Source organism: Petromyzon marinus, chromosome 77, assembly GCF_048934315.1.
Source record: "Petromyzon marinus isolate PM22_M1 ecotype Great Lakes invasive population chromosome 77, UKy_Petmar_22M1.pri1.0, whole genome shotgun sequence".
Classification (NCBI taxonomy): domain Eukaryota; kingdom Metazoa; phylum Chordata; class Hyperoartia; order Petromyzontiformes; family Petromyzontidae; genus Petromyzon; species Petromyzon marinus.
The window spans coordinates 4019304-4044712 of NC_133743.1; the positions used below are offsets into that span (position 1 = coordinate 4019304).

Below are 25409 nucleotides of genomic sequence, written 5' to 3' on the forward strand. Positions count from 1 at the left end.
TTTTACGTCTGCTTGCCAAATCCCATTTGGAGGAGCCAGGAGACTGTTGAGGAAGTATCGAGAGCAATCCAGAGCCACAGACCAGGTCAAGCCCTTTGCAGAGATGACCTCCAAAGCGAACTGCGGTGGGAGGGTGGCAATCTTTTGTCGGCTGCCCGATATTTATTACGTTAGAACCATTTGGACCAAAGGTGGATTCCACCTGAACAATCACGTAGAAATCACCAACCTAAAAGTGCCCTTCTCTGGTTGGCCAGTGGGCAATCAGACCTGATCTTAAAGCCCCACTTAAAACGGGTCTGAAGACGAAGTAAAAAAAAACAACCCTGTTATCACAATTAACGAGGAACACGGCATTTGGGTCTGTATGTAATTGCCTTGGGCAAGGTTCACAATGTAAAAACTCTGACACCCCTTAACTAAATGTGAGAGTGAAGACCCTGACCGACGTGCACACACACGCACATCAGCTGACATATTTAATTACCTGTTGAGAGTGATAAAGACAGACATCTAAGAAACAGGCACACACACACTCGTTGAGAGAGACACAGAGGCACAACCAGGCACCCGTTAAGAGAGACAGAGACACTCAAACATTCACAGAGATCAAGGAAAATAAGTCATGGCCACGTCGTCTCCGTACCCAAGCATGCCGCTTCCGTTCATCATGACGGACGACACCGGAAGATTCTACATCAACGAGGACACGGCGCAGGTTCTGGGGAGAATCAAGAAGCCCGTGGTGGTGGTGGCGATAGCTGGGAAATACCGAACTGGGAAATCCTTTCTCATGAACCGACTCACGAGTGAGTGGATTACTAAGGTGGTTGAGTTTGTGAATGGATGGGTCAGTAATTTAGCTCCAGATTGTGTATCTCCTTGAATGGGTTTCTAATCCGCTAAGTGGTCTGAAGTCATCTGTTAAATGTTTGGGTATTAGATTGAGTATATGTTCAGGATAAGGATTGTTTGAAAGACTTGGATGTCTGGTCAGATGAATATACAGTTGTCAAGTGAGCCGAGTACCTAATAGGGTGAGCAATTTCTGAGTGAGTACCCGGTCAAGTAGCTTAGAGCTAGGGACTCGCAATCTGAATGTTGCGAGTTCAAATCATTTTAGGGTGGGGTTGACTCAGCCTATCACCAATGCGAGGTTGTTTAAATGAGCATAACGTTATGGGGAAGTCAACAATCGTCGTATTTTGGATCGACGCACCCCACCATATGAATGTGGAATTCCCTCCACTGGCTCGGTGCTCTGAACAGGTGTTGAACACCATGTCGATATTAATTTGAATTAATTTGTACTCTATCTGTTCTGGTGAGTGTAAGGTCGGGTTAACGGTTGGGTGCATGTCAGGTTAGTAGAAGCCTCAGATCATAATTAAAACAGTGTTGTTCTGATTCTGGTGCGGGAGTGAAGCGTTGGTGACTGGTTACCACGCAAAACGTTGAACCCAGTGACCTGAGTCTGATTCCCGACCATGGCTAACGTCAGTGCCGAGTAGAATCTGGACTAGCTCTGGTAACTCCACTTCGGGGTATGATTAAACAACTCCTGTGACCATTCATCCGGTAGTGAAAGCCTTCATCAGCCTCTGATCACATTCCCAAAGGCACAACGTCAAATGTTGAGGTAAGAACCAACACGTGGGTGCGTGAGTGGGTAAGTGGGTAAGTAGGTGGGTAAGTAGGTGGGTGGATGAGTGGCTTAATGAGTGGATGAGTGAGAGGGTGTGGGTCAGTTGGTTAGTGAGTGGGTAAGCCAGTGAGAGGCTGGGTGGGAGAGTGGGTGGACTAGTAGTTGAATTGGTGAATGGGTGGGTTGGTGAGTGGATGAGGGTGTGTGAGAGTGAGTATATGGTTGGCTGGGTGGGTTAGTGGGTGTGTTCCTTGATGGATAAGTGAGTGGGTGGGTGTTTGAGAGGGTGGTGGGTGAGTTGGTGGGTGCGTGAGAGGGTGGGTGAGAGGGTGGGTGGTGAGTTGTTGAGTTGGTGGGTGGACGAGTGGTTGGGTTAGTGATTGGGTGGGTGAGTGAGTGCGTTCGTGAGGTGGGTGAGTAGATGCAAGTTGGGTGGGTGAGTGGTTGAGAAGGTGGATGAGTAGGTGGAAGGGTGGGTGGATGAGTGGTTGGGTTGTGTGGGTCTGACTGGATGATTGCGTGAGTGGCTTGATGGGTAGGTGAGTTGGTTGGTGGGTATTTGATAGGGTGGGTTAAAGGATCGGTTAATTGGTGAGTGGGTGTGTGGATGAGTGGATTAATGGGTGGGTGGATAAATGGATAATTGGGTGGGTGAGTGCGTGGATGGGTGACAGGGTAGATAAATTGGTTAGTGAGTGGGTAAGTCGGTGAGTGGGTGAGAGGCTGGGTGGGTGAAAGAGTGGGTGTGCGAGGGGTTAGATTGGTGAATGGGTGGGTTGGTGAGTGGATGAGGTTGAGTGAGTGGGTGATTGGGTAAGTTGCTTGATGGGTAGGTGAGTGAGTTGGTGGGTGAAAGGGTGGGTGAGTTGGTGCGTGAGAGGGTGGGTAGGTGAGGTGAGTGAGTAGGTGAAATGTTGATGGGCGAGTGGAAGAGTGAGTAGATGAAATGGTGGGTGGATAAGTGGTTGGGTTTTTGAGTGGGTGGCTTAGTGGATGAGTGAGTGCGTGAGTGGGTATATGGTTGGGTGGGTGAGTTGGTTATTGGGTTGGTGGCTGATGGGTGGGTAGGTGGATGAGAGGGTGGCTGGGAAAGATTGTGTGTGAGTGGGTGAGAAGGTGAGGTGGTTGAGTGTGTGGGTGCGTCAATAGGTGAAAGGGTGGGTGGACGAGTGGTTGGATTGTTGAGTGTTTGAGTGATTGGGTGGTTGAATGTGTGGGTGGTTGGGTGGATGAGTGGGTGTGTGGTTGAGTGGTTCGGTGGTTCGGTGGGTAGATGGGTGAGTGGGTGCGTGAGAGGGTGGCTTGGTGGGTGAGTGGGTGGGTAGGTGAGTGCGTGCGTCAGTGTTGTTGTGACCTGCGGTATGGTTGTTAAAACAACAGCTTCCCAGGTTTGGACGAATTTGAGATACGTTGTAGATATTTTTTTTTATTTAAAGTTAAATAAATAAGTGTTTGGCCTGGAAAAGAAAACAAAGATTTTCTGCTGTCGCCTTAGCCTGATTGTTAATACAGCCATTCCATAACAGGGCAGATGACATTGATGTACCTAACACATTCATGATTTTATTATGGATGAGAATATAATTTTGATTTAAAGCTTTCGTGACTGCAGGTATTCATATTCTTGGTTCTTTCGGTAAAGTCACGTAGCAGTCGAAACGTCGTGAGAATTTTATTGTTTAATATTTGTTATTATTTTATTGTTTCCCTTCTACGTAACTTTACCGAAAGAACCAATATTATTAGAATATAATTGTTCAACATTAATAGAGGAACTGTACAAATGCTAGCCTTACGTAATATCATCGCTGAATTTTTGCAGTTGACAAATCAGCTTTTTGTCCATCTATTATAGATTGGAACCAAGTTAGTGTTGTAAAATCATCTCAAATTAATGATGTTTCTCTAAACTTCGGTTTGAGCGAGTTTGTAATGAGAACATTGCAATTACTCCAAACAGTGAGACTTGATGTAATTGTGGATGCATAGGCGTTCCATTTGTTGTATTCGGGAACCCCCTCTACGGAATTATTACCAAACACCAGTTTGAATAAAAAGGACCACAATTTAAAAGCATATGGAAGGTATATTTTGAAATGATAATGAAGTGATATGAATGTCATGATAATGACATCAATGCCAATAATGCTAATGGAACTGACATCAGTGTAATTGATCGTAATGTAATTGATGATTATGTCATTATGTGTAACATTTACCAGACTTGCATAGATTAATTCGCTCTTTCTCACCCCCGTCCGCTGCGGCGTAGATTTCCACACAACTCTCTCAAAAATGTACCAGACTTGCTGGGTCTTTCTCTCCCCTGGCCGCCGCGGGGTGGATTTCCACACAGCTCTCTCCAGCACCCCCATCTCTCTCTCTCTGCCCCACTCTTCTCCCTCTCTCTCTATTTAAGGCCTCGAAACAGAGACGTTGGGTCTCTGTGCGTCTATGTTGCGTGTCTCTCTCTGTGTGTCTCTGTGTTGTCTCTATCTGCTTGTGTGTCTGTCTGTGTGTCTCCGTGCCTGTGTTTTGTCTATCACATTTAGTTCTACCTGATGACGACTGCTTGTGTTGCAATCGAAACGTCGTATTCTATTATTTAATGTATTTGCTTTCTACGTGACTTTACCGAAAGGACGAAAAGAGTAAATGTTTATGCATGCGGGAAACACCAGAGCACCCGGAGGGTGCAATATTCAATTCCATCGAGAAGGGAGATACGTGCATTTTACTGGTTTACACTTGGTTGCACTGCATTCTGCTGGCAAGCCAGGGTATTGAATATGGATGCCAAGGGAAGGGAGTCTCACGACGTATCATTTGTGTGATACACCGAGGGGCCGTCCATAAATGACGTCACGCAATTTTGGACGATTTTTGACCCCCCCCCGTCACACAGCGTCACAAAAGGTCAGACCCCCCTCGAATATGACGTCACAAAGCTCCGTCCCCCCCCCCCCCAAGAAACCATATTTCCATTTTGAAAATAAAACATGCTTCAAATCGCTTTAAACTATTGTGATTGTAGTGCGTATTTTATGATGGCGCTGCACTCTGATGTTGTAGGAGTGTTGTTATAACAATTATTGTTGTCATAACACTTCTATATTTATTTAAAGTTGCACATTTTGATGTGACGTAACATTTCTCAACCCCCCCCCCGTCACACATCGTCACAAATACTCTTTGGTTCTATTGGGTAAAGTCACGTAGGTGAAAATAAAATAACAAAAAATCACGACGTTTTGGCCACAACACAAGCGGCCTTCATCAGGTGAAGGGACGAGACTGTCTGGAGGACACTCCAGCGCTGTCCTCCAGACAGTCTCGTCCCTTCACCTGATGAAGGCCGCTTGTGTTGTGGCCGAAACGTCGTGATTTTTTGTTATTTTATTTTCACCTACGTGACTTTACCCAATAGAACCAAAGAGTATGGATCCTAGCAGTCACGAAAGCTTTAAATCTAGAATCGTCACAAATGTCTGACCCTTCCCCGCTATGTGCGTGACGTAATTTATGGACGGCCTCCTACCCTTGCTTCCACAGTGATGGATTCCATGTGTTTGTCACCACTTCCGGCCTAACAGTGTTAGACAATGTGAAACAATAGACGGTGATTTAGGAAGTTTAAACATGCTTTTTCGCAAACGAGTCATATAAGTGCACTTATAATATGCTACCATTTATCCTAAGTTTCCCGGCTTCATACGGGTCTCAGTCATCAAATGTTGAGTAATGTCGTGCATTGCTGTCTTAGAATAATTGAATGCTGCATGTTATAATAATTGAATGCTGCATGTTATTGTTTTTGGGTGGTGTGATACAGTCACAAGGCTTTTTTTGTTTTTTGATAAGAGGACAGCTTTCAAATCTGTTACCCTTGGGAAGTTTCAGGTTAGACAACGTTGTATGTATTTTCACCTAGTGGCAATATGAAAAGATTTGTCGCACTGCCAACTCTGCAGCAACCAACGTTGAGTTGACCATGAGAGAAGCATGCACTTAGCAGATTGAGGCCAACAATTTTGAGTGATTGACCCAGTGCCGTATTGGTGTTTATTGCAAAACTGAGGTGGACAGGGAATTGATGGTGTTTAAGATGACAGAACAGGTCAGAGTGATGGACTGGAATGCATGGAATGAATACATGGTCTCCTGCTGTGTGACCAGTCATCTTTCTGGCTTACAGTTACATGGGGCATAATTTTCATCACGGCTAATCACGTACACTTGCAAAGTGTTCGTGGGTCTAATATCCTGAGAAGCATGATGGTGTACGCCAATATTGACGTTGATTTTTGTGGAGGCAGACCAGGTGGTTGCAGAGAGTTGTGAAATTATTTAGGGTAGTTGACTGCCTCATTCGTGTCCAGTACAGTGTCAATTGACTTGAATGTGTAAGGAGTGCCTGGCAACTCGGAATGGAAGTCGTTGTTAGTGATATTAACAGTGTAATTTTTTTCGTGCGAGGATGGCTCTGTCGCATCGCCACTTGTGGTCCAGGAATTGACGTGCAAAATCACCAATGACAGCTTCTTTAAGTTTCTGAAGTGTTTCAAATGGTGTGCTGTTGGTCATTTCAATACTTCCATATCCATTGTCAGGTAGTATGGCTCCATTGCCCATTTTTTCCTATTGTTCTCCATCCTGTATATGTGCCCAAACAAGCTCAGTTTCCTTATCATTACCACGTTGTGAAGTATAACCCAGGGTTTGTGGAAGGCAAAGGTCTTTTCCCGTGAGGCTCTTTCCTGCAAGAGTATATTACGTGCAGCCCTCTTCTCCTTTAGCAATCTGACAATGGTGGTATTATTCTAGTCATACCAGTCCTGGTGGTTGCACCTTGTGGTGCCAGGCATCCTAACAAACACCTCCTGTGCTATGTATTTGAGGAACTTCCAAAGATCCTCCATATCTAAGATGAACGCTGAGTAGCGACCCCCACCAGTGCTGCTGCCATGGCTTCCTGGAACTGGGTAATTGTAGCGTCAGAGTCCAAATGGACAATGTTGACTTTCGTTTTGAAGGTTTAACACAGGCTTCTTGATCTTAGCGCGCATTTAAAGGGACCGTCTGGTATGCCACAGAACGTGGTCTGTGACCACCTCAGCTCCATGCATCATCCTGGTTATAATGATTTCCCAAACATATCTTTGTTTGGTGATCATGTAGTCAATCATAAGCCAATGTTTACATTGTGTATGCATCCAAGTTGTTTTTAGTCTGTAGGATACTTTTTTACGCAAACAGTGATAGCAGCATTACTCTATAAGTATCATATTCATACGTCTCCATGTCTCCATCTCCGTGTTAATCCAGGAATAAAAGGCACCCTTCATGATTATCTAGCCCTCATGAGGTGTTTATTTTCCGAATAACACGGAACAAATCAGAATAAAATGTATTCTTACCTTTCTCCGAATTGGTCGTGGTAAGGGCATAAGCACATGTTATGGTAAAAAAGCAGTCCTGCAAAAGGGGCATCCACAAAGTATTCAGGCAATAAATCCTGTCTGACGTTTCAAGCTCTGAGCGTTTCGGGGTCAAGCAATGTTCTAACATTCCATGTTGTGAAGGTTATTCTTTTTATCTTACTCGAATTTTACCCCAACATCTTATCCAACTTTGATAGGCTGGTTTGTGCTTGAGTTGTTTGGATCATCTGTGGAATGCACAGTGATCCTATCGAACTTAATCTCTTTTGTCATTCAAAAAGAGTAGGACCATAAAGTGTTCGTGTCATAGTCCAAATGTGAGTTATAAATTACTCAATTGGGATTGCATATGGAAACATAAGAAAGAAAGAAAGAAAATAAAAACTACTGCAGACGATTTATGAAACATAGCACCTTTGATCGAGGGATTTGAACATAGGGTTTTAATTAACGCCAAAATTTTGCATGTATAACAGCACCAGAAGCAATAATAGCAACAGGAACAGCAGCAACAGTACCAACTGGATAACAGCAACAACAGCAACTGCAACAACATCAGCAACGACAGCAGCAACAACAACAACAGCAGCAGCCATACCTTGCAATCGCGATGTTGCGACTTCTGCATCACTCGCAGAACTCTAGCTCAGCAAGCCGAATGGTCTGGTGAAGCAATGCCCCCCCCCCTCTTCCCTGGAGAATTGGGGGCCATATCCGAACTTCTCTTGGCTTGGATCGACAAATAAATTATATCTCATCCAAAGGTCACCGATACTTTGGTGGGACTCACCAGCAGACTCTGCCCAGCATCCATCGTGCAGAAGGGAGTGCTGATTGGTTCCACACCGACTGTGCTACGATCTACTGAGGAAATGCCGCTTGTTGCAATGCCTCGCAAATGGTTATGCTGTGGACTCGATATATTGGCTGTTACTCAAACCTGGGTATATGATGCCTCACCGGATGTAATTAAGCATGAGGCTGCATCTAACCGATATTTTATTGTACATCAGCAACATCGCAAAATGCGGCAGCAGGCATGGTCGTAAGATCACACAGATTCACCCTGGAGACCTCTTCATTAAGGACCTGAGGAACTCATTAACAATTACGTCATTCGAGGTGCAGCTTGTGAAAATAACGAACAGCATGCGGAGGCTTTTGATCACCGTAATCTATCGACCACCATCTTCACCGGTATTGGAAATATTTGTCGAACTTTCCGGTTTGCTAGACTTTGGGTCACCTTGGCTCTCACTACATCATCTTTGTTGACTTAAACTGTTCCGAACTTACTGATCCATTTGGTAAAATCAACAATTATTTGAACGAAATAATCAAGTCACATTCTAACACGTCAGTAACTCAACATGTTGCTCGGAAAATATGCTGGATAACATCTTCACATCCGCGGATGTTGTAACTGTGGGTCGAGGTTGTTATTATTGGAAGAATACTGGTTTCAAGACTGTCGGTCTCTTTTACAGAGCTGAATTCTACAAAAAAGGGAAGCATTGTTATGCTCATAAAAAAAGGAATATTGTACATTTATATCTAATCCTGTAAGAAATATTGTATAGCATATAAGACAAAATAATGTAACGTGAAAGAGAAAAGGTTATACAGTAATACCACTTTCCTTGAGTCCTCATGCTGGAGGATTGTTCCACTGAACAAAGGAGTTCTGTGGATCGGTTCACAAGTACGAGCGGACGTTCATAACTCAGCACTGGCAGAGTGTTGGTAGATAACACACATTCGTGAAAATTCCCTCCTACCCAGGGGTGTCAAAGTTGGCAAATTCTGATTTGTGAGGGTGATAGTACGGTAATTAGAATACAGCAATCCCTCACCATCTGCGTGTTTCACATTCACGGTATTTGCGTATGCACGGTTTTCCTTCGGTATACTAATTTGCTGACCGTGGTATGGAGTTTGTGTATCAACGGTTTAGTACGGCGACTGGCACTTGTAATTGCATATCACGCACATGTATATTCCCTCCATGCATCGTCTCATCTCCCAACTCCCGCCACCGCTCTTTCCACCACTTGGTAGAGTAAGAGGGTGGGCAAAGCCCATCCTCCTCCTTCGAATCCTCATCAACATCATCGTCAACACCATTAATTTCAACCCTCGACATTAACGGTAAAATAACATGATTTTTTTTATTCTGTTATTTGAACATGTATTGATGTTTATGCTATGCCTTTTATTTGTATTTAGTGAAGGAATAAGCAAATTAGTTAGGCGTTGACGAGTGCGCCCTAACCTATTTCCCATAAGGCCTTGCGATTGCCAACCGCGGTTTTGGCCAAATATTAAGGGCCACAGTGCTTGGCCAATTGTTAACATAAAACTTTTGCTACGCCCACTTGTCTGTGGTTGAAAATGCCTCTGAATCACCCTCTGTCCCTTACAATAAATTATACGTCTGAATTACAAATTCTGTAACGTTTGAGATTAAATATTAATTAATTATTTTGCATATTCATGAAAATGTTGATTATTGTATCACTGCTTTGTCTCCTCACAACAGAAGCAGTGAAACCTGTCTTAAAGCCGGACATGGATCCCAAGTTTGCGATGAAGAGGTGACTCTTATCTGTCTCCAGTGGAGATACGAGGTGGCTGGGTTGGCTCTGTGCTGGGTTGGCTTAGTGCTGGGTTGACTTCGTGCTGGGTTGGCTTCGTGCTGGGTTCGCTTCGTGCTGGGTTGGCTTAGTGCTGGGTTGGCTTAGTGCTGGGTTGACTTCGTGCTGGGTTGGCTTAGTGCTGGGTTGGCTTAGTGCTGGGTTGGCTTAGTGCTGGGTTGGCTTCGTGCTGGGTTGGCTTAGTGCTGGGTTGGCTTAGTGCTGGGTTGGCTTAGTGCTGGGTTCGCTTCGTGCTGGTTTGGCTTAGTGCTGGGTTGGCTTATTGCTGGATTGGCTTAGTGCTGGGTTGGCTTAGTGCTGGGTTGGCTTAGTGCTGGATTGGCTTAGTGCTGGGTTGGCTTAGTGCTGGGTTGGCTTAGTGCTGGATTGGCTTAGTGCTGGATTGGCTTCGTGCTGGGTTGGCTTCGTGCTGGGTTGGCTTATTGCTGGATTGGCTTAGTGCTGGGTTGGCTTAGTGCTGGGTTGGCTTAGTGCTGGATTGGCTTAGTGCTGGGTTGGCTTAGTGCTGGGTTGGCTTAGTGCTGGGTTAGCTTAGTGCTGGGTTGGCTTAGTGCTGGGTTGACTTCGTGCTGGGTTGGCTTAGTGCTGGGTTAGCTTAGTGCTGGATTGGCTTAGTGCTGGGTTGACTTAGTGCTGGGTTGGCTTAGTGCTGGGTTAGCTTAGTGCTGGGTTGGCTTAGTGCTGGGTTGACTTAGTGCTGGGTTGGCTTAGTGCTGGATTGGCTTAGTGCTGGATTGACTTCGTGCTGGGTTGACTTCGTGCTGGGTTGACTTCGTGCTGGGTTGACTTCGTGCTGGGTTGGCTTCGTGCTGGGTTGGCTTAGTGCTGGATTGGCTTCGTGCTGGGCTCGATTCGTTCTGGGTTGGAGTGCCGAGTTGGCAATAATGCAGTCCTTGATTTCAATCTGTTTCAACAAATTGGTTTCTGAATAGCAGTTGATGGTCTCAACCTGGCCATCTGAGTATGGAACAACTTACAAAAAGTCTAGAATTTGTGTAACACTTGTCCTAACTCTAAATAAATATGGTATTTATGTATGAAAATGCAAACATTCCATTATAAATAAGAGTCGATCAATACCACTCTGGAGATAAACATTCAGTTTCAGTTTCATTTATTTGGTTTTATCCCTGTGAGCCATTCGGCTCTTGATTCGAGTGCAACCACAACCAACAATAAAATTACAAGATACATTTAAAATTTACTGCACGCAAATTTAAACATCCTCTACAAAAAAATTATATCTTCCAGAAAAAGCACCATTTGTTTATGGTGCGTACAAAAAATGTGCAAAAATCCCAGTTTGATGTTAGATCACAATAACAATCACAATACAATTTAGATAAAAATGCTATAACTCTATACTGCAACATACAATTACGGCTGAACTAAACCTTTTAGAAATCACTAAAATAATGCTATAAAAACAACGTAAAAGTGATCATTGGAAATGTGACTGAAAGTAAGCAATAGCGACATACATAACATATATGACTAAACCTAACATCCCTAGCTAGATGCATGAGTCAATCCATAATAGCAGGAGTATCAATAGTAGTAGCAGCACACTATAATCAAAATACTTGATCATTTCTTGCATTGGTCATCCGTAGCGATACATTTCACATTACTCATGCTCACACACATGTGCACTTTGACAAGCACACACACATCCAAACACACACGTGCACAATCACTTGAAAATACTCTCACTATACTTACACGGACTCTCATAAATAATGACAAAAATCATTTTAATAGACGAATAGCGACTTCCGGTGACTTTATGACCGAGTCAGCAGTGCTCAATAAGACCACTTTGACCCTTTTATTAATATCAGCCCAATGCACGAGGTTTCAGACAGTTTTTTTATTGGAAGACTCAGATTCTTGGATGCCTTTCTCCCTGCACGAAAAAGTTAGAATTGTATTTAACTCGGTCCTGTCTGATGTAACTGAAGCTCAGGCCTCTGTTGGCTTGCCTTACACTCCACGTGCTGAAGAGCAGAAAGAGTCACAGGCAAGAAGTCCAAGGCCTCCTCTCCATTAGCCTCTCCAATCAAGGAAAGACCTGAGACCCCTCCTGAAGAGACTCATGGGATGCTACCAGCTTTACTTGAAAATGCCAATCAAGTTTTCCAAAACACCCAGGAGGTTGGTCAATAAACGGAGGAGAAACCCATTCTACTCCGGGTCTCAACGAAAAACTAAATAGGATTAAAGAGGGTAAAGAAACAAGAGTTAGCTATGGCATCTCTTCCAGGAACACTGGAGCCTGAGAAAAGTAGATAATAACAAACTCAAGGAGCTAGAGAAGGCGTTCAATAATCCATATGGTAAGGGCTGGGATAGTCAACTGAAGGCCTCTGGTGTCGTGGAGGGGGTAGAGGACACCACTTCCCAAGGAGCCCTCTGCTACATTAAAAAACACTGACCCTCTGTACTAAAGAACCCTGAAACTCCGGATCAACAACCAATACACTTGGTTGGAAGGAAAGAGAGGCAAGAGTTAATGGAAGCAAATAATCTGAGACCCCATCCCCTCCCCCAATTGGCATGAGACTGAAGAAGCGCTAAGAAAGGCGAGAATATTAAAGTGTAAAGCCACTAAAATTGAGGGAAACTACATTCCTGACCTTACTTCGGCTGACCAGAAGAAGATGAACTTCCTCCCTCTGCATAGAGATATGGGGAACAGGAATAGGGTGCGCTCACATTTGCTCTATCCAGCCAAACTTCGAATCCACATTGCAGGGAGGTGAAATTTCCTAACCCCGAGTGAGGTGATGAGGTGCAACCCTCCATCCCAATGCGTGAGCAATCCGCCTCTGAGAATGACAGAGGCTACACCCCGTCGATCCCCAACCCCGTCCGCCCCCTTCACACAGTGTCATAAATTAAACAGGGAAGCGTCCTCAACCTGGAGGCGTCCCTACTCCGCATTGTCCAAGCCAATAATGGCGTCACACACCTCAGGACCGTCGGCTTCATCAGGGGTGTCAACCTCGATCGACGCCGCGTCGTACAGCGCCCCGAGCCTGAGAAACACGTGCACCCGTTGCTCGTTGGCAATCGCGACAGCGCATCCACGTTCGTGTGTCGGGCACCTTTGCGGTAGGAAACAGTAAAATAATACTCCTTGGTTCTTTTGGTAAAGTCACGTAGGTAGAAAAATAAATTAAATAAAACAAAAATAATATATCAGACTCTCTGCGTTGCATTGCATTACATTTCCCAAAAAAATGCTAAGTTTGTTTTCTCAAATTGCCTATTTCTCTCTCTAAAATTTACCAGGCTCTCATAGGTCCATTCTCTCTTTGTCTCCTCCGGCCGCTTCGGGGTGGATTTCCACACAACTCTCTCTAAAATTTACCAGACTTTCTGGGTCTTTCTCTCCCCCTGCCACCGCGGGGTGGATTTCCACACAGCTCTCTCTAAAATTTACCATACTTGCTGGGTCTTTCTCTCCCCCGGCTGCTTCGGGGTGGATTTCCACACAGCTCTCTCAATGACATGCTAATTTCTCTGCTCCAGCAGACCCATCTCTCTCTCTGCCCCAACCCCACCCCCCTCTCTCTCTCTATTTGAGGCCACGACACAGAGGCATTGGGTATCTGTGTGTCTATGTTGTGTGTCTCTCTCTGTGTGTCTCTGTGTTTTATCTCTCCACTTGTGTGTCTGTCTGTGTGTCACCGTGCCTGTGTTTTGTCTCTCTCTCAAATTTAGTTATACCTGATGACGACTGATTGTGTTGCAATCGAAACGTCGTATTCTATTATTTAATGTATTTTCTTTCTACGTTACTTTACCGAAAGAACCAAAGATTAATTCCTGCAGTCACAAAAGCTTAAATCAAGTTTAAAACACTACTGATTGTGCTGAATTTAATTGAACTTGACTAGGTATTTTTCGTAGCAAAGGAATTAAGCAGAACATAGAGCCGTTTTAATATCTCCCCAAATATCAACGTTACACGTTTCATGAGCCACGTAACCTCTAGGAGTGCATACTTTCAGCAGAATTCTTTCAACACAACTAAACAACTGGACTAGTTTTTGACAGCGTCTTATTTGTAAAGACAGGATTTTCTGAACCTATGCTGGTGAACGGCCATCTAGTTTTAGATAATATATTATAGTCATGGATCCGAGCTTGCAGAAAAACAGCATATAATACATAAAACTAAATAATCATGAGTATTATTGTCGATAATTTAAGATGGTATGTGTAAATACACTTTTATTTTCTACATGTAGAGGCAGATATGTGAATGGGGAATATTGTCTGCTGATATATGTTGTTCCTGATAATATCCACAACGATACAAATTATTAATTTGAATTTGTTTTACAGATCAGAAGGAGAATCAAGCCTACATCATAGTGAAAAACCAGGTAAATAACATGCACTAAACATATACAAGCGGTGTTGTACCACACTTAGAACATAGCTGGGTGTAATTTGTCAAATTTTCAGTGAATGGGATGAACATAGAAATTATTTTAACCCGCACTGATCAGCACGGCAAAGCACGGTCAAACAGTCCCCATATACAATGAGGAGGCATTTGTTCATTTATTAGATGGAATATAATTTATAACAATTCCTGCTGTCACCAAAGCTTCAAATCAAGTTTGAACCACCTCTACGGGGAGGATTTAAGTTTGTTTTCTCTTTGTGTCTCTGTCAAATTTCAAACTTAACTTCTAATTTAGCAATCTTTGAAAGAACGTAATCAACAAGGCTATGCTTTAACTGTGTTTTAACAGACTCTCTGTGTTGCATTGCATTACATTTCCAAAAATGTTGCTAAGTTCGTTTTCTCAAACTTCCTATGTTTCTCTCTACCAGGCTTGCATAGGTCCATTTGCTCTTTCTCCCACCCCCCACACCCCGGCTGCTGCGGGTTGCTTTTCCACACAGCTCTCTCATTAGCGTGCTTATTTCACTGCTCCAGCACCCCCACCTCTCTCTCTCTCTGCCCCACCCCTCCCCCCTCTGTCTCTCTATTTAAGGCCTCGACGCAGATGCGTTGTCTCTGTGTGGCTATGTTGTGTGTCTCTCTCTGTGTGTCTCTGTGTTGTCTCCCTCTGCTTGTGTGTCTGTCTGTGTGTCTCCGTAGTAATCTTTGGAAGAACGTAATCAACCAGGTAGGATGTTACTGTTGTGTTAGCCGGCTCTCTGTGTTGTATTGCATTGTGTTTCTAAGTTTACTATGTTTGTTTTCTACCTGATGACGATTGCTTGTGTTCCAATCGAAACGTCGTATTCTATTATTTAATTTATTTTCTTTCTATGTGACTTCACCAAAAGAACCAAAGATTAATCATTGCTTCTCAAGACTCTGAAACTGTCCTGGTCATGCACGTTTGGGCGCTTTAGCTTTTCTTAACTATATAACGCTTCTTTTTTTACTGAGTACAGAAACAGTGCATAACCCCTACTAGGCAGGGGTTTGCATAGGCTCCTAAACGGCATCCTGCAAATTCGGGAGTATCTGTGCAAGGTCACTGCCACTTTATAAACATGGGCGCACATCAGTGTTGATGTTAGGAAAACAATCCTGATATAATATTGCTACAATTGCAAGTCCCTGTGGAGCGTGGCCTTGTGACGTTATCGCCCCTTGAGCTTCACCCATGATGTGGATTAGGTAAGTTACATATTCATGTTATTAATGTATTTTCTTAAGTAATGTGTGCGATTTTTAATGCATTTTTGTGCGAGTTTATGAGGGTGCATTTATGTAATTGTGCAAGTGTGTTTCTTTGCATGGGGATGTCTTTATATCTCTGTATGATGGGTGACCGCGCCTTTTCTCGTGTGGCCCCCAGGCTGTGGAATTCACTTTGTTTTATTCAAATAGCACCTTAGGACGCAACTTCTCCCTTGAAACTTTCGTTGGTTTGAGCCAGCATGTGTGTTTGTGTTTCGTACAGCGCCTAGTGACCTCTGGGTGAAAGGTGCAAAAGTGTAAATTATCATTGTTATACGTGTGGGTGATAGTGTGTTTGTGTGTTTGGACCCCCCTAATGGAACATCTTCGCCGGCTGGAAACATTTAGTCTAGCCTGCCTACGATCCATCCTGGGTTTAACCAGGCTGGATTGTGTGAGGAGCTCACAAATCCTTGAAAGATCTGGGCAAGGTCCCGTCGGTGAATTCCTCCGGCAGGCAAGGCTGCGTTGGCTGGGTCATGTAGCCCGCATGCCCAGCCACCGCATGCCGAAACAGCTTTACTTCGGCAGGATCGAGGGGGCTAAGCGGGCACGGCACGGGCTAGAGAAGAGATGGAGTGATGTGGTACAGGAGGACGTGGAGCTGAGTGGACTTGCCGATGACTGGTACCAGCGGTGTCAAGATCAGCCTCTGTGGAGGAGGCTCGTGAAGGATGCTACTGGGCAGTTGTAGGCAGTCGCCCTCCAACAACAACGGAGGGCGGAGGAGCGACGCTCACAACAACGAGTGGAGCGCCGGGTGGCTAAAGCACAGCAGGTTGGCACAGCAAGGGGCACAGATGGTGCATCAGCCAGTTATCTCAGTCATCTTAGTCAGTCGACCCATGGCACTTGGGTCTGCCCCGTGACTTCCTGCCAGCGGGCGTTCGACACTTCACGTGGCCTCAAGGTGCACATGGCCTGGCACAAGCGTCGTGGTGACGTCACTGCCACTTAGTGGCGAATGGCGATTGTTGTGTGTGTTGGGTCTATCTATTATTTGCCATGTTGGCTTTCATAGGCTTTCACAGACAGTGTGAAAAGGCAATTTCTGAATATGCTTCGTTGCTTATTCGATACAGTGCGTGTATTTGTTGGGATGAGAGTATTTTTATGTGACTGTGTGCACGCCTGATGGTGTGTCTGTGTGTGTTTGTTGTTTTGAGATCATACGAGTGTGTGGACATGAGTAATGGCGGATTTTACGGTTCCTAACACCACCGATATGATCTCAGATATTTATGCGTTTCCCTTACATATGTAGCGCCATGGATGGGCTGCACTTGCGGGCAATGACAGGCAGCCCTGAAGCAGTTGGGGGGCTGTGAGGGATTCTACGACCCCTCGCAAACACTCCCAAAGGCTGGGGGGCTGGGGCTGGGGCTGCACTGACCTGCAACGGCAGACATGCGGACCTCAGTGGGGGACTCTGGGGTCACCCACGTCCCTCACTGAGGTCTGCACCTCGGCTGAGAAACGGATACAAGGCGAACCTCTGGAGAGGTCCAGGCCGTTTAAAAACCGAAGCAGTTGGAGACGGAAGCAGTTGGAAACCGGAGCAGTTGAAGATAACCAGTTGACGAAAGAAGACCTGCTAGAGTAGGACTCTGAAGCCCTAGCTTCGCCGTCCTTTTAAGGGCCGAAGCTCTGTGAGGTCAGTGTTGGACCTGTACCTTGGCCGGGTCAGGTCAGGTAGTCTCACATAGTATATTATAGCCGGAGTACCTGAAGCGTAGTCGGGTTAGGCACACTACACAGGAGGCGTATAATATACCAAGTGAAGAGATCCTCAAGATCAACTGTATGAAGAATTGATGTATAGTGGTTAGGGTACGTGTGGATAATAAAGACGTGCCCCTCCTACGAAGTTTCTCCGGAGCAACACTACACATACATCTCATCGAATCGAACGTGGGACAAATTATCCCTACGCAATTTATAGCACTGCATAAGCTGTTCGTTACTCAGTTCCCAGTTAGTTTTAAGTTAGCTACCCGACTGCATAACTTGACATTGGCACCGTCTTTCTAAATCTCACCAATCTGCCGCTGCCCCTCTCACCGAGTGCTTGGGCCACTATGGCCTGTGAACCACAGTGCAGTTGCACCGCCTGTACACTCAATAGCTATTCCACTGCAGCGAAGCACTGACTTCGCATTGTTTTTGTTCCCACAGATGGAGAGGAATTAACCAATGTGAGGAGCATGGTCAAGCGCTGGACGATGATTGGGTGTGTCACGCAGAAACAGATATTGGCTGGATGTTCTATGGGAAATAACAAAAACATCACAGCGAGTGCACTCTCAGGAGTCATGTTTCACTCTGAGAACCGATTTACCAGCCATTACCAGGCACATGGTCTTGTACAGCCCTTTTGTCAACGCAACACTGACTGAGGGCCTCCACTGCCGTGCAGGTCATGGGTCTTATTTGACCATACGTCGCCAATCCAGGCATTGCGGACTGTGAAGGCAGTGAGCACACAGATGCACTATCATTGAAATACTTTACAGAGCAATGCGTTAGATGTGTATTGCATGTGAATGAGTTCTCAGCCTTATCCAGAAAGCTTACAATAACTGAATCTGTGGTCATTTTGTAGTTTGTACCACCAACTTAACGTGTCGGACATCCCAACAGAAAGCAGAGAAACAAACCTGAAGAGAGGCTTCATCCTCAGTAGAACTCATGAGTACGGTTTAATCATTAATGTCTGGTGCTGCCACATACTGCCCACGATGGAACACAGCCCCATCCAAGCTCTGTCTAGGCTTAAACCAGCTTAGCTTCTAATGTCCGACAATTGACAACTGAGGGCGCATTTTAAATGATTTGGTCATCGGCGCTTTATACCAAAAATCTGAGTTTTGCTGTGCCTTTGATAATTTTTGTTTTATTGCTCTTAAAAATCTTAATATGAAGGGCAATGATTCAGTTTCATTACACTCAGCCTGGCTGTTGCTGTATTTGCTATGCCAGGAGAGACGGCCATTTGAAAATATTTTAATATAATTTGTGTTGTGTACTTTTTTATTTGTAATTCAGACCTGGGCAATTTGAGCAGACGCAACCAAAGGATAGGCCTGCACATCCCACACCCCGGCAGCCCAGAGGTTGGTTCATATCAAACATATTCCTGATAGGTCCTACACTGCAGTGGTCTTAAGTGTGGTTAACTTGGAATTTACCCAATGTAGACACTGTTATGTAGCCATTTGGGACCATCCTTAGATGTATAGAAGGAGTGATTGTGAGGTTCTGGGACACCCTAAACATGGACTTGAAGCATTTATTGACGTTGCTGCATGATCAGGTGCTATAGCAGCAGTTAGTATCGTACATAGCGATTCATCTTTTCAATGTTCTCGCCAAGGCAATCTATAAGAGTTTAAAGTTTGGCTTGGCTCTCCAACACACTGGTGTGCTGTACTAGTGACGAATTGGCCACGTTCTGTTTACGTGACAACCCTTACTAATTGGCTGTGTTGGGTGGTCGCGGGTTTTAACGACACATTTATATATTTCCGCGATCTAACCCAAAAAACAGTGCATAACCCTTACTAGGCAGGGGTTTGCATAGGCTTCGAAATGGCATCCTGAAAATTCGGGAGTATCTGTGTAAGATCCCAGCCAATTTTTTTTTTAATATGGATGTGCATCAGTGTTTATGTCAGGAAATAATCCTCGTGAGAAATCGAGGACGAATTTTCCTTCGGAGGAGTGGGAGGTGGGTGGGTGTTGATTTATTTGTACTTGCGTGAGATGAGATGCCCCCGAGAGGATGACGACACCAGAAAAAAGGGGAGGGAAGGCGGGGCGATAGGCGAGGGGTGACGTCGGTAGGAGAGGCAGAGGGCTTGGGGCACTTTCTTGGTGGGAAATGGAGGAATGAGGGACGTGGCTCTGAGTGAGAGCGCCGCAAATAAAGTAACGTTGTACTCACCCTACCGCGGACTGGTCTGCTCTTTCCAATCCTCTTATCTGTCCTGGCATGTAAAAAATCTAATGCATAAAAATTCATAATAAAGGTTTTTGGGTTAGATCGCGTTATTTATAATTAAAAAAATCTAATAATTTTCAAAGACAACCCACTGTCCCCACGGCCTTCTGAGAGTGTATAATAAATATATATATAAACACCCAGGTCTGTCATTCTGTCATTGTGTGATTAACGTGGCACGGATTGGTTGAAGTGCGTCACGTGACTGTGGCGCCCCCGAACAACCTAGTGTAATGATGTATGTACAAATATATATTTTAGTTTAACACGTAGGCTTTCGCGACCAATATTCATAATAAAGGGTTTTGGATAAGATCGCGTTATTTATAAATGTGTCGTGACCCTCCACCACCCGACACCGCCAATCAGCAAAAAAAAGTGTCACGTTGACAAAAGACAATTAGTTAATTACTTTCTTAGTTTAGCTATATTTACGTAAACAGAATTGGTCATTGGGGGATGACAAACAATGCGCACCACAGTAATGATGAGGGTTGAGAAGTCGGAAATTTGTCACCACATGTTTAACCAAGGACACAATTATAGCAACAAATGTGTATGCATCATTGACATCTCTGTTCACATAGGAAGAAGAAGTTTAATGGCTTCCTCTTACAGTTAAAAATCACGTGGGCTCAGGAGAGGCGAATCCACCATTGGTAAGCCAGAGGAGGAAGGCACATTCGAGAAACTTGGAGGAAAGGGCCAGATGGGGTATAAATGATGCTTCAACCGGTTCACAGGTGAAGAAGACAAAACATCCAGGAGACAAGAGGTTGTGAGATCAAACTTCAATTTAGGGTTTGCACCAGGAGCCTCCTGTTCTGTCAGTAGACACGTCGTGTGAATGCACTCGAAGTCGGAGAGCTCAGAAAAAAAGGTGAGTGGGCTATACTGTACGTTATCCACAAGATGACTCGTTTATTTGTCTGGCTTCCTCAGGCTTCTCACTGGGTAAAACAGTGCAGTCCCACACCAAGGGCATCTGGGTCTGGCCAGTCCGTCACCCCCGTGACGAGAGGAAATGTCTGCTGCTGCTGGACACAGAGGGGCTGGGTGATGTGGAGAAGGTGAGGGCCTGTTGTGGATATACCCTGATAACAAAACATTTGGTGTTAAAAAGGATTACATATTACTTGTCTGAATAATATGTTTTTTCAAACTAATCACAATGATAATGAGGAAAATTGTAATTGATTAGTTAATACAGTGAGGGAAAAAAGTATTTGATACCCTGCTGATTTTGTACGTTTGCCCACTGATGAAGAAATCATCAGTCTATAATTTTAATGGTAGGTTTATTTGAACAGTGAGAGACAGAATAACAACAACAAAATCCAGAAAAACGCATGTCAAAAATGTCATAAATTGATTAGCATTTTAATGAGGGAAAAAAGTATTTGACCCCTCTGCAAAACATGACTTAGTACTTGGTGGAAAAAACCCTTGTTGGCAATCACAGAGGTCAGACGTTTCTTGTAGCTGGCCAACAGGTTTGCACATATCTCAGGAGGGATTTTGTCCCACTCCTCTTCGCAGATCTTCTCCAAGTCATTAAGGTTTCGAGGCTGACGTTTGTAAACTCGAACCTTCAGCTCCCTCCACAGATTTTCTATGGGATTAAGGTCTGGAGACTGGCTAGGCCACTCCAGGTCTTTAATGTGCTTCTTCTTGAGTCACTCCTTTGTTGCCTTGGCCGTGTGTTCTGGGTCATTGTCATGCTGGAATACCCATCCACGACCCATTTTCAATGCCCTGGCTGAGGGAAGGAGGTTCTCACCCAAGATTTGACGGTACATGGCCCTGTCCATCGTCCGTTTGATGCGGTTAAGTTGTCCTGTCCCCTTAGCAGAAAAACACCCTCAAAGCATAATGTTTCCACCTCCATGTTTGACGGTGGGGATGGTGTTCTTGGGGTCATGGCAGCATTCCTCCTCCTCCAAACACGGCGAGTTGAGTTGATGCCAAAGAGCTCCATTTTGGTCTCATCTGACCACAACACTTTCACCCAGTTGTCCTCTGAATCATTGAGATGTTCATTGGCAAACTTCAGACGGGCATGTATATGTGCTTTCTTGAGCAGGGGGACCTTGCGGGCGCTGCAGAATTTTAGTCCTTCACGATGTAGTGTGTTACCAATTGTTTTATTGGTGACTATGGTCCCAGCTGCCTTGAGATCATTGACAATATCTTCCCGTGTAGTTCTGGGCTGATTCCTCATCGTTCTCATGATCACTGCAACTCCACGAGGTGAGATCTTGCATGGAGCCCCAGGCCGAGGGAGATTGTCAGTTATTTTATGTTTCTTCCATTTGCGAATAATCGCACTAACTGTTGTCACCTTCTCACCAAGCTGCTTGGCAATGGTCTTGTAGCCCATTGCAGCCTTGTGTAGGTCTACAATCTTGTCCCTGACATCCTTGGAGAGCTCTTTGGTCTTGGCCATGGTGGAGAGTTTGGAATCTGATTGATTGATTGCTTCTGTGGACAGGTGTCTTTTATAGAGGTAACAAGCTGAGATTAGGAGCACTCCCTCTAAGAGTGTGCTCCTAATCTCAGCTCGTTACCTGTATAAAATACACCTGTGAGCCAGAAATCTTTCTCATTGAGAGGGGGTCAAATACTTATTTCCCTCATGAAAATGCAAAGCAATTTATAACATTTTTGACATGCGTTTTTCTGGATTTTGTTGTTGTTATTCTGTCTCACTGTTCAAATAAACCTACCATTAAACTTATAGACTGATCATTTAGTTGTCAGTTGGAAAACGTACGAAGTCAGCAGGGGATCAAATACTTTTTTCCCTCATTGTGGGTGTATGAGTGTAGAAGTGTGTGGCATTGTCTGTGAGGCATGCTGATACAGTTGTGGAGAAGGTACATGTTTTTTTTGTGTCTGGCAGCTGACTGTAGAAAACTCAGTTGCAGTGGAGAAACCAGTTTCAGAACCTGGTGGTATGAGCCCCTTGAAGGGTAGGCTATGTACGGTCTTTTTCTTTCATATGCATTAATAGCAGCAGTTAAAGATGTGTAGTGGCTTAACTCGCGCAGGGTTTGCAAACAACGGTTGCATTATGTGCGGGGTTGCAGACAGTGAGGTCAGCTAAGGATAAGCAGGTGCAGGCGGGTGGCCTGGGTGACAGCAGACAGAGAGATGCCAGCAATTAGGGAAAGAGGCAGTGATTGCCTGGCTGCAAATGCTTACGCAGAGAAAGCGCCACGGAGGCGAGAGATAGTGGCGATAAGGGGGAGAACACATGCGTGAGGCGTGGAGAGGATGCCGGCTTAATGAGGGCCATCTGGGGACACTTAATGAGGGGGATAAAAAGGAACGTGATAGGCAGAAGAGTTGAGTTGGTTGGAGTGAAGACAAGAGTGAATTCAAGAGAAGTCCGGGACCCCGCTCTCCACACCTCGTCCTCTCCAGCGGTGTTGGCTGATCCCCTGCTGGAGGCAAGGGCGAGGTTGGAGGAGTGAGGGTAGACAGGCTGGCAGTAGAGAGGCTAGCAGAATCCTAAGTTTGAGTGTGATATGGCTAGCGGTAGGGAAGCTAGCAGAGTGTATGGTAATAGGCTAGCAGTGGAGAAGCTAGCAGAGTGTATAGTAATTGGCTAGCAGTGGAGAAGCTAACAAAGTGTACGCGGGGAAGCTACCAGAGTGTGTAGTGATGGGCTAGCAGCGGAGAGGCTAGAGAGTGAGAGAGAGAGAGAGCAGGCTAGCGGAGCGAGCGGTGCGAGCGGGGTGTAGCAGACGAGCAGTGACAGCGGAAGAGTCACGTGGTGTTGAACGCGAGGAGCTCTTGTTGAATAAAGTGACACAGGAGAAAAGGAAGAAGTTGTCCTTGTGAAATAACACCACCAGGGGCCGTCCATAATTGACGTCACGCACCTGGGGGGGTGTCAGACATTTGTGACGATGTGTGACAAGGGGGGGGGGGGGTGTTTGAGAAATGTGATGTCACATCAAAAAGCGCAACATTAAATAAATATATAATTGTTATAACAACACTAATTGTTATAACAACACTCCTACAACATCAGAGTGCAGCGCCACATTAAATACGCACTACAATCACAATAGTTTAAAGCGATTTGAAGCATGGACTCGTCCATCTGAACAACTGCCAAATCGCTGACCGTGGTGCTAACATTAAGAAAAAAACGCCACTTTTTTCAAATTTTCTTGCTGTGGTTTTCACACCTGATGATGATTGGCTTGTGTTGCAGTCGAAATATCGTGATAATTTTATTGTTTTATATTTTTATTATTTTATTGTCTCCCTTCTACGTGACTTTACCGAAAGAACCAAGAATATGATTTGAAGCATGTTTTATTTTCAAAATGGAAATATGGTTTTGGGGGGGGGGGGGGCAGAGCTTTGTGACGTCATATTTGAGGGGGGGTCTGACTTTTTGTGAATTCGTGTGAAGAGGGGGGGGGGGTAAAAATCGTCCAAAATCGTGTGACATCATTTACGGACGGCCCCGTACAGATGCAATATTAAATTTGTTATCCACTCAAATTGTCTGTTCAGAAGCAGAGAGGATCTCGTCCATTCCTCCTTTAAAGGAATGAAGAGAGCAGGTGTTTACAATGTGGTCGATGATTGAGGATTCATGGCTGTATCAGCAGGCCGCTGAATCTTTCATTGGCCAGTTGTGCAGCAAGGAGAGAATTTACCGGTGCTGAAAATGTCAGCAAACTCCATTTAGAGTTAAATAAATTTGCTCCGCTGGGCTGTGGAGAAGTCCGCAGCCTCCGAGCAGAGGGAGTCTACCCAGTGGACATCTGAACCTGAACGCAGCATTGGACGTGACTCCGCCCCAACGCTACCTACCACACAATCGCCCCGAAGCGTGGGCGATGCATGGGCAAGCACCGTGCCTTGCGGAATGATGGACGTCTGAAACCCAGCATTCAGGACCTCAATGAACGGGTCCCTGTCAGCTACACCAGGGTCTGTGCCCCTACTAGATTCATCTCCCGCACAGCTATATTGGAGGGACCCAGGATGATGCCTGCCGCTGTTGCCGCCGAGTCAAGCGGCTTACGTAAGCGCAGGGGAACGAGCATTTGCACGCCCGGGGGAATTCGAACTGTTTGGGCCGCAACCACTTGTTCCGTGGCATTCACCATCCACACGCGGGTCGGGGAAGGCAGGAATGCCAACCGACGGCCGGAGGGCAACTCGATACAACCCTGATCTATTAAAATTTGTACCGGCATTTTTCCCAAAAAATCAGTCCCGAGCAAGCATGGGACAGCGAAGGATGACGAAACTAGAATCGGCCCAGACAATTTGACATCGCCAATACAAATTTGAGCAGTAATTTGGTCGATGATCCCTAATGAACCCCCGTTGGCAGCAAAGCATGGCACTTCGACAGGGCACCAGGAATGGCACTTATCCGGCAAGATGTTATAAATGAGCTCAGAATTAATGGTCGCCAACGCCCCCGTGTCGACGCGCATACGAAAATCGACCCCCTCAATGGAGCCCACGACAACCGATAAAACCGTGGTCGTGGCAACCACCCTATGGGCCAACTCCAACCAGTGACCCGGTCGGAGTGACCAGTCAACCCGAACAGTCTGCACTCCCCCGTACCGATGCACGACGAGACCATAACCCGGCGAAATGAGATGCGTGAAGGGGAACTAGTGGCTGGGTGTGTGCGGTGTCGCAACTCATCTCGCGTTGCCATGGAGAGGAGGATGGTTGGGCGGATGGCGGCCTGGGCCCGGAGAAGCGTCGTTGAGGCACCCGGCAACCCGACGCAACGTGGCCTTGCAGGCCACAGTTGAAGCAGGAGATGAGGCCCCGCTCTGGTCGCGGCAATGTCCTCTCATGCTGGCGAGCACCATCCCGATGCGGCCGGTCGTCCCTTTTCCATCTCCTGTCCGGGGTCAATGCAAAGGCCTGGGCAGGAACTGGCTCCTGCGGTGAGCTGCAC

At 45.5% G+C, this 25409-nt stretch overlaps 1 protein-coding gene across 2 annotated transcripts in view; it reads left to right on the forward strand.

Annotated features, from left to right (window-relative positions):
- The first annotated feature begins 315 nt into the window (after positions 1-315).
- The window catches only part of LOC116957576 (guanylate-binding protein 1-like), a 60096-nt gene continuing 35002 nt past the window's right edge, over positions 316-25409 (forward strand). The window contains exons 1-6 of one of the 2 annotated variants that reach the window (XM_076056704.1): positions 316-809; positions 9626-9680; positions 14094-14134; positions 17632-17686; positions 18502-18569; positions 20399-20526. In XM_076056704.1, the coding sequence (XP_075912819.1) occupies positions 626-809; positions 9626-9680; positions 14094-14134; positions 17632-17686; positions 18502-18569; positions 20399-20526 (531 nt within the window). In that variant the 5' untranslated portion in view covers positions 316-625. Of the gene's footprint in view, positions 810-9625; positions 9681-14093; positions 14135-14748; positions 14891-17631; positions 17687-18501; positions 18570-20398; positions 20527-25409 lie in introns of those variants that run through there. The other variant, XM_076056705.1, reaches the window with a different exon arrangement.